A 14,268-nucleotide genomic window follows, 5' to 3' on the forward strand; every position below is an offset into this window, starting at 1 on the left:
CTTCCTGGTCTTGGCTGAGGAGCTTAGGCCCTGGGACTTGCTGAGAGCCTCACATCTGGGGAAAGAGGCCTGGGAGTGTGAGTTCCCAACCTGGACAGGAAGGGGTCAGCAGCCCTGAGTAAGCGCCTAGACAGATCCTGACCACAGATTTTTCTGGGTCAAGGACACCAGGAAAATAGCTGTGCCAGAGACTAAGGGAACATTTATAGGAACTTCATTCTGTGAATCCAAGAGTGTCTTGTGGGGCAAGAAGAATGGGCTCCACCTCCAGGATGCATCAGAGGGTCAGAGAAGAAGCGGCTGAGCCGCAGGCCAGCATGAGGGAGGACTGCACAGGGAGGCTGGGCTGCAGCAGCACCCAAAGCCTTCACTTTAGGAAGGGAGTACTCGACCACTTCCCTCAATGCCTGTGGGCTTTTAGACAATTCAGAGGGAAAAAGAAGCCCTGAGAGGAAGGCCTGGACTTCCTTCTGATAAGATACGTGGAACAGATACAATGATATGCAACCAGTCATGGCAACCCCATCCTACCCACCCCCACAAAAAGCACAGGACTGGGGGTGTAAGCTGCAGTCTCTCTATTATGCTGGAAGCCTTACCTGCAAAGGACCTTCTAAAGCAGAATGAGACGGACAGAATGATTGCATAGCAGGGAGCTCCCGTCTCAGAGGCACGCACAGGCCTACTTAATTGATCTCCAAACATCAGTTCTGGTTTCAGCAACTGGGTTGTCCAGACCCTCTGAATTTCTCCAGCACTCACTTAGAACTCTGGAATGGTGTGTTTTTCAATCACTGGCACTCAGTCCATGTAAGAGCCTCCCTGTGCCCTCAACGGTACAGAGGTGGTCAGGGCCGCTCTCACTCTCCCTGCACTCCTGCAGTAACTGGCTTTGCTCTTTTACATCAAGTGTCCTAACAAATGGTTAAAATAAATAACTGAGATCTTGCTGGAATCCTCACATCTAGCACTGAGGGTGGGTGACTGGGATTTAAAAAATGGCATTATCAATTTAGAGATTAGGAAGTTGATTGAACATTATGATTAAAACTCCTGCTTAAAGGGTGAAGGCTCAGGGCGAAGCTGTCTGTAATTCCAGGGGACTCCTTCTACAGGGAGACAGGGGGAGGAGACTGCATTTTGGGGTGGGACGAGGGGGTGTCCTTAGAAGCTTGTGGGCCAACTAGCTGGTGTAAGCAATGGCAAATAACTACAAAGGGAGAGCCTGTGTGGAGGTGGGCGGTGACAGCCGAGGCTGCCCTCTGATCTCCTTTTATGGGCACCCACTTACATATATGTACATGTGCACATCACAAGCCCCAAAGCAAATCCTGCCTACCAATGTACACATAGTGATATGTTTTATGAAAAACAAACTGTGACTCTGCTTTCATATTCTTACAGGAAGCTGTTAGGGAAAATAGCATTTCAGGCTCTTCTTGATAGTCTGGGAGCAGTGTGGGGCTAAACCACAAAGTGTTTCCTTTGTTTCTATTAACACAATCATATAAACACTTGTACAGGCTTGAGGCAGAACCCAATGTGGCAGCCCTATGATGAAAGGCACACGGCTGAGAGGCTGCAGTGCAGCCTATGCACAAGGCACTTGGGAGTAAATACCTTCCAACAAAACAATGGACCCACCCAAGACTGAAAAAACAAAAACCTTTGCTCACTAGAACAAACTTCTTCCTGGGATACACTATAGGAGTCACCACACAACCACATTCACAAACAACTGGGGTGGAAGCTGTGCTCATCCAGTCTGGGAGGGGAGAAGTTGGCTCAGCCTGGCTCCCGAGGTAGGTTCTAGGTCAGACAGGGTGATCTGGTGAGAAAAGGAAGGTGGGTGGGCGAGCTGCATCTTCACTGGGACAGAGAAGTGGAGTTGGAAGAAGAAATCAAGAACAGAAGAAAAGCAGACGTAACTGAATTAACATCAACCAGTAAGACGGAGGGCACCTCTTCACCAGCATCATCAGAGCACAGCCACCCTGGCTCCTTAAAGAAAAGGACCTAGGGTCAGAGGTCAGGAACTGCAGGAGCCCTTCAAGAGCATTTCCAACTGATTAGTCTTTGCAATGCCAGGGACTGAGCGTATGCCCTCACAATACAAAGCAAGCACCCAACTACCAGACCTCAGCCCAAACCTTTTATTTCAAAGCAAGGCTTTGAAAGTTGCTCAGGCTGTCCCTGAACTCACTCTGGAGCCCAAGGAGGCTTCTAACTTGCTATCCTGCCTCAAGCTCTCAAGCAGGAGGGATAACAGGGCAACTCCAAATAGCAGTGAGCCCCGCCATAGGGGAAGGCTGCTCAGCTAGTGAGCAGCCAGGCTGCTGGACATCTGCTCCTGTGTGCTGAGGTAAAGACCTCACATTCACCAGGCGGGCAGAGAGCACCTCAGACTCCTAATGCACCTGCCTCTATCTCACAAGTGCTAGATTACAGGCATGTGCCAAGGCACCCTAGCTCCGAGAGATCTTTAAATCAACACAAATTATCTTTGTGCAAATCTATAACAACCCTAACAGAAAGGCTGAGATAAGGCTGGAGAGACGGCTCAGTAGTTAAGAACACTGGCAGCTAACTCGACCTCTGACTGGGGTTTCATTCCCAACACCCATGTTCAGTCATTTCACTACTGCCTGTGACTCTAAGGAACCTGACACCCTCTTCTTGCTTTTCTGGACATAGATGAATGGACACAGACAGACACATAAACACCATACATACAGAGAAATACATAACTAATAAAAATGAAATACATTTAAAGAAGGAGAAATGTTGGATAAAGAGTGCAGACTCAGCACGACAGTGAACACTCCTGTGGGTGCTCGCTGCTTCCCAATGCCTATCACAAAGCAAGGGAACTACTTAGTTCAGGAGACAGAAAGGAGCGGGCAAGAGCTGACGGTACACGAATACACACAGAACAACGCACTAACCCGAACAAAAGCAAAATGTTGTAATAAGAAAGAACATGTAATCACGGTAAACCACATAGGTTAGCTGTGCTGCCTACATAATCTAAACGTGTATATGTGTGCTCCGGTATGTGTTGGGAAATGTGAAATGTGAAAGAAAAGGGAAAGGGGAAAAGGGAAAGGGGCAAGGGGAAAAGGGGGAAAGGGGAAAGGGGCAAGGAGGAGGGGGGAGGGGGAAGGAGGAAAAGGGGAAAGGGGGAAAGGGGAAAGGGGCAAGGAGGGAGGGGGGGAGGGGGAAGGAGGAAGAAGGAAGGGGGGAAAGGGGGAAGGGGGAAAGGGGGAAAAGGGGAAAGGGGGAAAAGGGGAAAGGGGGAAAAGGGGAAAGGAGGAAAAAAGGGAAGGGGGAAGGGGGGAAGAGGGAAGGAGGAAAGAGACGTGGTCAAGAGGAAGAAAGGTGACAGGTGCTGACCTTCCCTCTGTTTCCCCTTGGCACTGAGCACTGGTCTAGCCTATGCTCTATCACTGAAATGTATCTCTAGCTCACTTTTTTTTAAACACTTTATTTCTGAAACAGGGTCTTGATAAATTGCCCATACAGGTCTTGAACTTGTAACTCTCCTGTCTCAGCCTCATAGGTATCTGGGATTCCAGGCTTATGTCACTAGGTTGCTACTAATGTTTTATAGAAAGACATTTACAAATAATACTTCAAGTTGATTAAAGTGAGAAAAAGTAAAATAAAAAAATACTATTTAGAATACTGAAGTGACTGAAGACCAATGAAAGGCCTGGAGGACGCTTGTCCTACAGAGGAAGAGGCAGGGCTCTGCCCATCTTTGTTGTTGGAAGTCTGTAGTACTGACTATTTAAAAGAGATGAACTCATTTCATTTAAAAATAAAAATTGCTGGGGCTGAGTCTCAGCAGTAGGGCATCTGTACAGCACGACCGGTGTCTTCAGTCTCACCGTTAGCATTATCATACATGACAGTAGAAGAGACAGGACCACGAAGCCCACTGTGGCTGTCCTGGCCTATAATCCCAGCACCGGGATCTGAAGGGACACAGAGAGATCCTTTGCCAACGATGGATAGAAAACTGAGCAGAGAGCTGAAATATGAGATCTCAGATGATTAACACACTCGTGCAGTGCCTTGAGTTTTAGCAGATCTACAGGAAAGGATTTACTAAGGTGAGGACAAGGTGCCAGGGGACCTGGGAGAGAAGAGTGCTCGTCAGTGTAGACAATAACTACCTCTTGTTCCAACAGTTCCACCCTTAGGGAAACCGGTTTGCTGAGGAAACCCTGGAAATGCACTTTCTGTTCAGCTCTGCTAATGCCTGTACATGCACTAGATGTGAGCACAATGCTACAAACCAGGGTCATAATAGAGATCCGCAATTTATAAGCATGTTCCTGAGAGACGATAGGAGCCCAGCAACTCAATCAGACACAAACAGGCCAATAAGCTAAGGCAGCACAGGGAACATTCTTAAAATGCAACTCGGGGGGATGGTGAAGGTATCTGCATACATCTGGTGACCTGGGTTTGACCCCTAAAACCCACTAAATGTGGAAGCACAGACCCCAAGTCCATGAAGTTGACCTCCGATCTGCACATACATGCCGAGGCATACATGCGCTCATACACAAACAGTAACAGTGAACTCAAGTTACAAGAATGTCACTCAGACAAGGGACACGGGTTGTCTGGAAGCTGTCAGTCAGCAAGCTGCTGTGTAGAGTTGGGCCAGTGACAGCACCAGAGAAAGCCGGTGGGCTCTAGGCAGAAGCAAGGGATTCACAAAGGCAGGACACTGGTGGCCATGTCTGATGCCACCTTCTCGGTGTCCCAGCAGTACCTGGAACACTGGCATTACTAATTAGATATGTACCATGGTCCTGTGAGTAATACCATGTCCTTAAAAACTGTTTGCTTGGGGGCTGGAGAGATGGCTCAGTGGTTAAGAGCACTGAGTGCTCTTCCAGAGGTCCTGAGTTCAAATCCTAGCAAGCACATGGTGGCTCACAACTATCTCTAATGGGATCTGATGCCCTCTTCTGGTGTGTCTGAAGACAGCTACATGTACTCACATATAATAAATAAATCCTTAAAAAAAAGAAAAACAACTGAGCTACCTAGAACTATCATATATTTTTATGGAAAAATCTCTGAAGCAAAGATTAGACCAGAGGATCAGCAAAACGAAGCTTCCTACACAAACCCTTCCGCTGTCTAGTCACTCGAAAGGCATTCTTTCTTGGGCAGGAGAGGCTGATGTAGAGAGAGGGGTCCAAACATGTGTGGACTGAAAAGTCAGTTTTTTGGGCTATGCCAGAAGGAATGTGAACTTCCTACCCCTCCCCCTGGAAGTCTGCTATGGGAAGTTGCAGGGAAGCTGAAGGGACGCTTTGTGGGGGTGGGGGGCGGCTTTGACCATGGTGGGGTGAGGCATTCTGTTATGTTCTGCAGCTTTCTGTAGAGTTCTGTAGGCCACTGGCAGGCATCCAGAGCTTGGGGCTCTGCCCAGTAGGAGCTGAGAGCTACAAGGGGCAAGAGCTCTCCTTCCTCATGCTGCTCGAAGTGAAAGTGTTCAGGCCCGTGAGTGAAACTGTGATCTTCATAAAGATGTATCTGCCTCTTTAAAAGAAAGGATGACACTTAAATATCACATGAAATGTGGGTTTTATTTAAAGGAACAGCAGTTAGCTTGAATGTCAAGGGTTTAAAAGTGATTTTGCAGGTCACAGTCTTGCCACACGACGACTGGACAAGCTACTCCCCAAGACGCCACTGAATTAAGTCAAGCGTGGTGTCAATGCGGACCGCCGCATGTCCTGTCTTCTAAGTGTATTCTTTAGTTGTCTGCTATTTGCCACATTTGACCATAAAAATTCCATTTTCCCTGATAGATTGCTGAGTTTTCCCTCTAAAGATCATGTAGCATTTAAATAAAGTATTCCAGCCGGGCAGTGGTGGTGCACACCTTCAATCCTAGAGCTCGGGAGGCAGGCCAGGGAAGATCTCGGAGCTCGAGGCCAGCTGTCTGTATAGTAAGTTCCAGGACAGCCAGGGCTACACAGAGAAACCCTGTCTCAGAAAAGAACAAACAAAAGCCATGTACTAGTAAACCCTCACACAGTGCCTACTGCTAACAACCCACTTAAGGAGAGAGCTGGTCTGAGAGAAAGTGAATAAACCACAGCTCAGAGCTGGGGGGGGGAGGGCTGTGCAACATTGTACAGCTATATTGTAACATGGGGACTGTGGTGACCAGCATTAGAGTACTCTAAAGTGCTTATATAAGGAAAGTTAAGAATTTTTAAAATTAAGTTTATATATAATTTTAATAATTAAATATGTGTAATATAATTATATCATACTAGTATTTTGTAATATGATAAATAATATAATTTATAATTACATTATGTATTTATAAGTTAGATCTTGCTGAGGTACCTCCTAATTCCACATAGGTAACAGCTTTTAAAAATAATTGTAAAAATATAAAATAAAAATTTGACAGAATTACAGGAAAATATGGAGTCACTGGTGTCTCCATAAGACACTACGAGAATCACAGGCACCTGAATATACAATGTACTTCCTATCAGCACTGACAGACTCACAGACAAGAAGTTCTGAGTATAATGCAATAGTGTGACCCAAGGGACTGTCACAACACTAAACACGGACTGATGCGTTAAGAGACCAACGTCAGTCTAGGCAGGTCCTAACAGTCTCCCTTTGTACAGACATGTTCTCTGACCACACAGAAGTTAAGAAACATGTGAGGAAATAAGGCAGACATGCCTAGCCGTACAACCCAGGAAATTCTATAAAAGTTCACGAGTCAACTTAGAGGACACAAATAAAAAAATGACAAAAGGAACCTGAAAACAATAGATCAGAAAACAAAGCATGGTCTTCAAAGAAGCAAGCATCTGGGATGACTGGGGGGTGGGGCAGAGACAAGCAAAGCAGACAAGGAGGATACTTTGAGGAGAATGCTGTAACTAGCTTAATTTGTCTGAAAACTTACATGTAGTTTCCTAGAAAGAGCAAATGGGCCAAAACTGGTTCAAAACAAGCAAAAACAAATACCCCCAGGAAACTGACAACTTGGTAATTTAAGAATGGAAATAGAGACCAGAGGACAATGTGCAAGAATCAGTTTTCTCCTTCCAGCATGTCTGGCCTGGAAGTTAAACTCCACTGACAGCCTTGAAGGCAAGACCCTCTACCTACCCCACACCTCACCAGCCGTCTTAATAACCCAAAATAAAACCCAAAAAGGTTTTGAGGATAATTTGTTGGGTACTCTTGCAATTGGGACTTGAGGTCAGGAACCTGGGTCCATTTTTCTGTCCTGTGATAGAATGCTCTGATTTTCAAAAGCCACCCAGAGGACAGGAGGTTATGTTAGTTGGGATTCCAGGGGACAGTCAATCGCAATGCAGAACTTGAAACAGTTATCCATATCCACGGTCAAAACAGACAGACAATGAACATATACACACTTCTGATACTCAGTTAGCTCAGTTTTTCTACCCTTGTATTAGTCCAGGATCCAAACTCAAGTAATGGTGTCACCCACAGCAGGCTAGTTCCTCCCACATCAATTAACAAAAGCAATATAAACCTTACAGATTTACCCACAGGCCAAGATGATGTAGATAATCTGTCAAATTAACAAAACCAAACTCCCATCTGTGTGTGTATGTGTGTGTGTGTGTGTGTGTGTGTGTGTGTGTTGTATGTGTTATAGGGTGTGTTATAGGGCTTGAGTTGGTGGTATAGTAAGGATAGTATGAATTAGTTATCAACTTAATTTTGAGTGTATTGAGATAGAAGTTATTTAAACTGGATTATAAAGTGGAAACTTAAGGGTTCTTTGGAAAGTCAGTCAGACAGTATTTTGCCGGGGCAAACATGTGAAGGAAAGTTTCGCTGAAACAGATACAGGAGAGAGGATATTCTGCTAAAGCAAACATGTGAAAGGACACGTGATAAAGGATTCTTTGCTAACAACACACATGTATTGGTCCACATCACAATACGTAAGTTGAGCTGCGTTTGTCAGGATTCCATACAGAGAAACGCACCTTCTGGTGGTGTACTGCAGTTTACCACCACTTTATTATTACCGGGAACTTGGGCTGACCTGATGCATGTGGTGAGGCAAGACTCGTAGAGGACACGTGGTGTGTGGAGGGTATAACTAGGAGTCCACGGAGTGACGGGGAGAGAGCTTGGCTGGCTGGTGCAGCTAGCTGTGCAACGCTTGTGGGTCTCCAGTCTTTTCTGATCTTTTCTTCCCTAGGCTGAGGCCTGGCTGTCTCTGCTAGGCCGTATCACCACTGTTACTAGCCCAACTCTACCGAATATCTGTGAAGTGTTTGTGAGTGACTGAGTTGCTCCAGGGAACCTTTCGAAACAGGTCCACTTCCCCGGTATCCTTTCTTCCCTACTACCGCTGGTGGGTCATGGGCTAAAAGAGAGATTAATGTTTAATAATCATCACTAAAAATAAGATTTTAAAACATTAAAGTTACATGATTACATAAGAGGACAAAGGCAGGAAGACAGTGAGTTTGAGGCTTGCCTGGTCTGTGTAGTGAGTCCCAGCCTACCCAGTGCTAATAAATGAGGAGACCCTGTCTCAAAACAGAGGAGGGTTGGGGGGGTGGGAAGGCTGGGGTGCACACCTGTAATCCCAGCACTCTGGGAGGCAGAGGCAGGCGGATTTCTGAGTTCAAGGCCAGTCTGGTCTACAGAGTGAGTTCCAGGACAGCCAGGGCTATACAGAGAAACCCTGTCTGGGAAAAAACAAAAAACAAACAAACAAACAAACAAACAAACAAAACCACAGCTGAACTTATGGATCCAACTCAGGAATGATCTGGGTTGTAGATTCACATTTGGGACTGGACAGCATTCAAATGTTAAAGTTGCAGTTGTGGCTCAAATAATTTGAAGAGATAGTCCACTGGTTCCCAAAATCTACTTCCTGGACCAGCGACTTAAACACTGTCCAGAAATCTAATAGAAATGAAAATTCTCAGGTCCTACCCTAAACCTAGGGAATCAGAAATCCAGACTGCAATCCGTGCACTTACAACCCACAGACAGAGAGGGTAAGATGGTTTGGGGGCTGATGTAAGAATCTCAAGATGTGCCAGGCATGGTGGTACACAGCTTTAATTCCAGCACTTAAGGAGGCAGAGGCATCACACACATTTAAAGCCAGCCTGGTCTACATACTGAGTTCTAAGACAGTCAAAGCGACATAGAGAGGGGTGAGCCAGCAAGAATATCTATGAGAACAACAAGAAAGTAGCATGTTTGCTTGCTTGTTTGTTTGTTTGTTTGTTTTTCGAGACACGGTTTCTCGAAAACCTGTAACAGAGCCCTGGCTCTCCTGGACTCCATTCGGTAGACCAAGCTGGCCTCAACCTCACGGAGATCCACCTGCCTGTTTTCTGAGTGCTGAGTTTAAAGATGTGAACTACCATGACTAGCAAGAGATTAATTTTTAAAAATAGTCCTCCAAAGAGACACCCAGGGGCCAACCTGACCTCGACAATCCCTCCTTGAGACCCTCTTCTCAGGAGCTTCTAGGCTGTGCCAATGAGAATCATTTAGAATTGACTGAAAGCAGGCTTTTAGTCCCAGCACTCGGGAGGCAGAGGCAGGCAGAACTCTGCATTTGAGGCCAGCCTGGTCTGCAGAGTGAGTTCTAGGACAGCCAGGACCACACAGAGAAACCCTGTCTCAACAACAGGGCTGGGAAGAGTGTGGAGAGCTGCAGAACACTGCTGCACTCGGTGGCGCTGCTGTGGCCCGAGCACAATGGTCTGCACAGCTGAGTGAGAGGGTGGAGGACAGTAATGGAACACCGGACAGGGCGTGGGGGCCGCTTTTTAACAGGACAGTTACATGTATGATGAACTAGCTGCGGGCAAAGAACCTAGCTGGGTTCCTAGTGGGGGAAACTGCGTTCAGGAGACAGGCGTGGGGGCAGGGGCCTCAGGGGGCGGGGGAAGAGCGGCCACTTAACTGCTGAGCCATCTCTCCAATCCCTCCTCTAGAATTTCCACAGACCTCATGTGTGGACTCACTAACGAGGCACTACGCCTTTCCGAATCTGGCCACAGGCCCACCAGACAGGTGACCTAGTTAAGAAGAGGAAGGAGTAAAACTGGGTGGGCATCGATGCAGATTAGGTCTTTGAGCAGGAAACTAACTGAGGTGCCATGCAATGGCTTCTAGCTTCTTCATGGGGTCATCCGCAAGGGCAATTCTACTGAGAGATGTATATACACTCTTGGTCTACTGCAAATAAACACCTCACATTGCAAAGCCATGCTAAGCACTCAGCCACGGCTTAGCTCCCATAGAGCTCTGCTCATGGGGCATGATGTGCTGACAATATAGACCTCTCAGTGTAACTCACGTTTACACTGTGGAGAACCCATCCCACCCCTGCCTCCTGAGCACTGGGACTGTGGACACTGTAGTGAAGCTCCCGCCCACACGCTCACACATCGAGCACGCTATCCATTGAGCACCCCGCCCTGCCTTCCTTTTCACTGCTGTATCTCTGGGCTGTCAGCCTCACAGGCCAGGTTTGTAACTAAACACATGAGAACAGCACTCCCACCTTCCATCATACCAGAGTAAAAGCTGGGTTTGCACTGGCTGCCAATGCCCGATTTCCACCTCTCCTCTCTCAAGCTACTTGTACATCCCTTTGGTTCATAAGTTATTTTAAATCCCACTAGTGTTTGTGGGAAGGTTCCACTGGGCCTCTGTGTTGTACATTCCACATCCACAGATTCAACTAAGATTGGATTGCAGATATTTGGGGGAGGAGGCCACCTGTAGGAATGATGCGCAGGCTTTTCCTCCCTGCCGGCATCTCTAAGCAACACAGGACAGCATCAGTCACAGAAGCAACTGAGAGCTGAATGAAGGTGTATGGCAGTGTGTGTAGATTAGTCAATACAAGCCGAATGGACCATTTCCTGGGAGAAACTTGAGCATATGCATTTTGGTAACAACAAGGATTCCTATAACCAGTGCCTTGCAGACACTGTGGGACAACGCAGGAAATATTTATTTATTCTATTACTCATTCAATAAATATTCGTAGACTGTAATCCTATGCAACATCTAGTTTGACAAGCATGGGAGACAAAAAAAAATCTTCATGGTATTTATAAGTGAATAAGAAAAGCAATTAGCTTGGGCTGGAGAGATGGCTCAGCAGTTAAGAGCACTGACTGTTCTTCCAGAGGTCCTGAGTTCAAATCCCAGCAACTACATGAAGGCTTATAACCATCTGTGATGGGATCCAATGCACTCTTCTAGTGTCTTGTAGCTAGTCTAAAGATAGCTACAGTGTACTCATATAAATAAAATAAATGAATATAAATCTTGTAAATAAAGCAATTAGCTTTATAAAAAACATTTTGATTACAAAGGAAAATTTAAAAATAAAAAATGTTGGAGGCTGGAGAGACAGCTCAGAGGTTAAGAGCACTGAGTGCTCTTTCAAAGGCCCTGGGTTCTATTCCTAGCACCCTCATGGCAATTCATAGCTGTCTGTAACTCCAAGATCTGACACCCTCACACAAACATACATGCAGGCAAAACACCAATGTACATAAAATAAAGATAAATTATTTAGAGCTGTTTGTTAGTAAGTATGATTAGAGCAGCACCTAGCTATCAAGAGAAATGCTGGGAAAAGCCTGAGATTAAAAGAAAAGCTGGGCTGGCGCGGCACACACTTCTAGTCCCAGCAGAGGTGGTGGAGGTAGATGGGCAGGGCTCTCGGGGCTGGGGAGTTCATGCTGACTGTGTGCTCTTACACAGGACTTGGGTTTGACTTTCATCACCCACATGGTGGTTCACAAGGGTTTATATCCCAGGGAATATGACACTCACCTCTGACCTTTCTGTGGGCACATACATTCATGCACACAAAATAAAAATTTTGTTTCAAGCCAGGCAGTGGTGGCACATGCCTTTAATCCCAGCACTTGGGAGGCAGAGGCAAGCAGATTTCTGAGTTCGAGGCCAGCCTGGTCTATAGAGTGAGTTCCAGGACAGTCAGAGCTATATAGAGAAACCCTGTGATGGCATGAAGGCTCACCAAGTGAATATGCTTGCCACCAAAACTGATGACCTGAGTTCAATCCCAAGGACACATGAAGAGGAAAGAAGGTGCAAGTTTTTCTCTGAGCAGTTTGTAGGTATACTCTCGATGGATGGATAGATAGATAGATACATGGATATGGGGGGCAGGAAATGGGTGGACAGACGGATGGATAGATGGATAATAGGGATAGATGGATAATAGGGGATGGATGGATAGATGGATGGATGGATGGATGGATAATAGGGATGATGGATGGATGGATGGACAGATGGATGATAGAGATAGGTGGATGAATGAGTGATTGATAGACAAACAGACAGACAGACAGACAGCATGACATCTGATACCTTGGAGGCAAGGAAGTGCAATTGGGAGTTAAACACAAAGAAGATTCTGGACTTCCAGACATGTAAGAAACTTGCCAGTTTCTTCACAGAAGTGGTAACTGGGTGTAGAGCGGCTCCCAAGTGTAGGCTCCTGCCCCTATTGCCTATCCCCTGCACTGCACACCCTGCAGTGGGCATCTATCCTCTCTCCCTGCCTTGTTTGCCCTGTTCCTCTCAGTCCCTAAATCTGCAGATACTCAAGTTACCTGTAGACACACCTCTTTATATGCGCCAACTCTCTGGCATATATAAAATGCAGTTTCTACAACCTGGAATATTCTGTCACTGAACCATCTCAGTCTTTCACATACTACCTCCGAGGTCTATGCAAATGGTATGGTGGCCTCAGGTGTCTACAGTGCCTCGTGCACAGCAACAGCGGATGCTCAACTGGGGATCTTCCCTGCTCTTGTGTTGGCTGGTCTTCCTACCCGTGTGAGATGGATGGTGGGACAGACAGATGACAGGCACCTATGAAGACAGTACCTCTTTAGTTAAACACACGGAAAGCATTTCTCCTCTCTTACCTTGAGTCTGTGGGCTGTAAGGAGACAGAAGTTTGGACCTTTTCTTTTCATATCCTTTCTGTGTGATGTCCCCTAAAACAGCAAGAAACAGAAATGGGTTATGCATTATTCTTATCCTGTAGTTCTGTAATATAAAAAGAAAATTACAGAGTGTTAGAGAATTACCACATATATAGAGAGTGGATATTTTCAATGTATGGTTCTTCGACATGACTTTGTAAAGTGTGACTTCCCGAAGGCTTGGAGATGACTTGTGGGAAATCGCAGACTTGTCCTCACATCAGCCTTGCATAGCAGTTCGCTAGAGACTCCTGGCATCCCTCAACACCCTCCTTTTCTTGGTATTTAAGAAACTCCAAAATGGAATGACACACAGGCACGTGATATTTGAAAGATGATTTTTACAAGACTATTTTGCTAACACTTGGGTGGGAACCTAGGGGCTGGAGTTCCTACATATGCTCTCCTTATTCAGTAGCTTGTATTACACACATGCACACACACACACACACACACACACACACACACACACGGCTGTATTTTCTCCAAGGTTAAGCAGAGAGCATGAATGAAGTGCACACACAGGTATGTGCTGCACTGATACACAAAGCAGTGGCCAGGACTACCGAAAGGAGAGGGGGAGGCAGAGAGAGCACTGCCTGGGAGAGGCGCTGCACAGGCTTCATAGGCACTCAAGGGAGTGTAAGCGCTTCCAAGGCATGGCAAGAAACTTGGGTCATGAAATGCACATGGCATGAAAGCATTTTTCTAAAAATAAATAAATAAATAATTTTTTAAAGTCAGAGAACACTTAAGATGAAGTTTTACACATAATTCAGTGCATGAATTAGGTTTTAAATAGCAGAAAAGATTTTAAATAGCATAAAAGATAATTTAAGCATACAACTTTCCAGTATTTTTTAAAAGATTAATTGTTTATTTACTTATTTAGGTGTGTCGAATCCCGAAGGCACAGAGTCCTGGTCCTCTGCGCATCCCGCTCCAGCCTCCACTCGGCCCAGTGAGCACACCTAAGCACGGAGCAATCTCTCAGACTTGCTTGTTTTTTAGTTTTGAGACAGAGGTTTGCTGAATGACATGAGTTAGCCTCAGAAGACAGACATGCACTGCCACACCTGGCTCTAAGCAGTCATATGTTTAACATTAACTGTTTACACACCAATGGCCAAGAGAGTACATGGTGACAGAAGGTGAAATGCAGGTGAGGCATAGTGTTGTGAGCTAGTTTCAGCATACCAGACCA

The 14,268-nt window shown here is 45.9% G+C and overlaps 1 protein-coding gene across 3 annotated transcripts in view; it reads right to left on the reverse strand.

Moving 5' to 3' along the window:
- The window catches only part of Dip2b (disco interacting protein 2 homolog B), a 188,974-nt gene that overhangs the window by 91,932 nt on the left and 82,774 nt on the right, over window positions 1-14,268 (reverse strand). For all 3 annotated transcript variants that reach the window (XM_052161085.1, XM_052161084.1, XM_052161083.1), the window contains exon 2: window positions 13,005-13,076. In XM_052161085.1, the coding sequence (XP_052017045.1) occupies window positions 13,005-13,076 (72 nt within the window). The remainder of the gene's footprint in view (window positions 1-13,004; window positions 13,077-14,268) is intronic.

The sequence above is a fragment of the Apodemus sylvaticus genome, chromosome 17, assembly GCF_947179515.1.
Source record: "Apodemus sylvaticus chromosome 17, mApoSyl1.1, whole genome shotgun sequence".
NCBI classification, from domain to species: Eukaryota; Metazoa; Chordata; class Mammalia; order Rodentia; family Muridae; genus Apodemus; species Apodemus sylvaticus.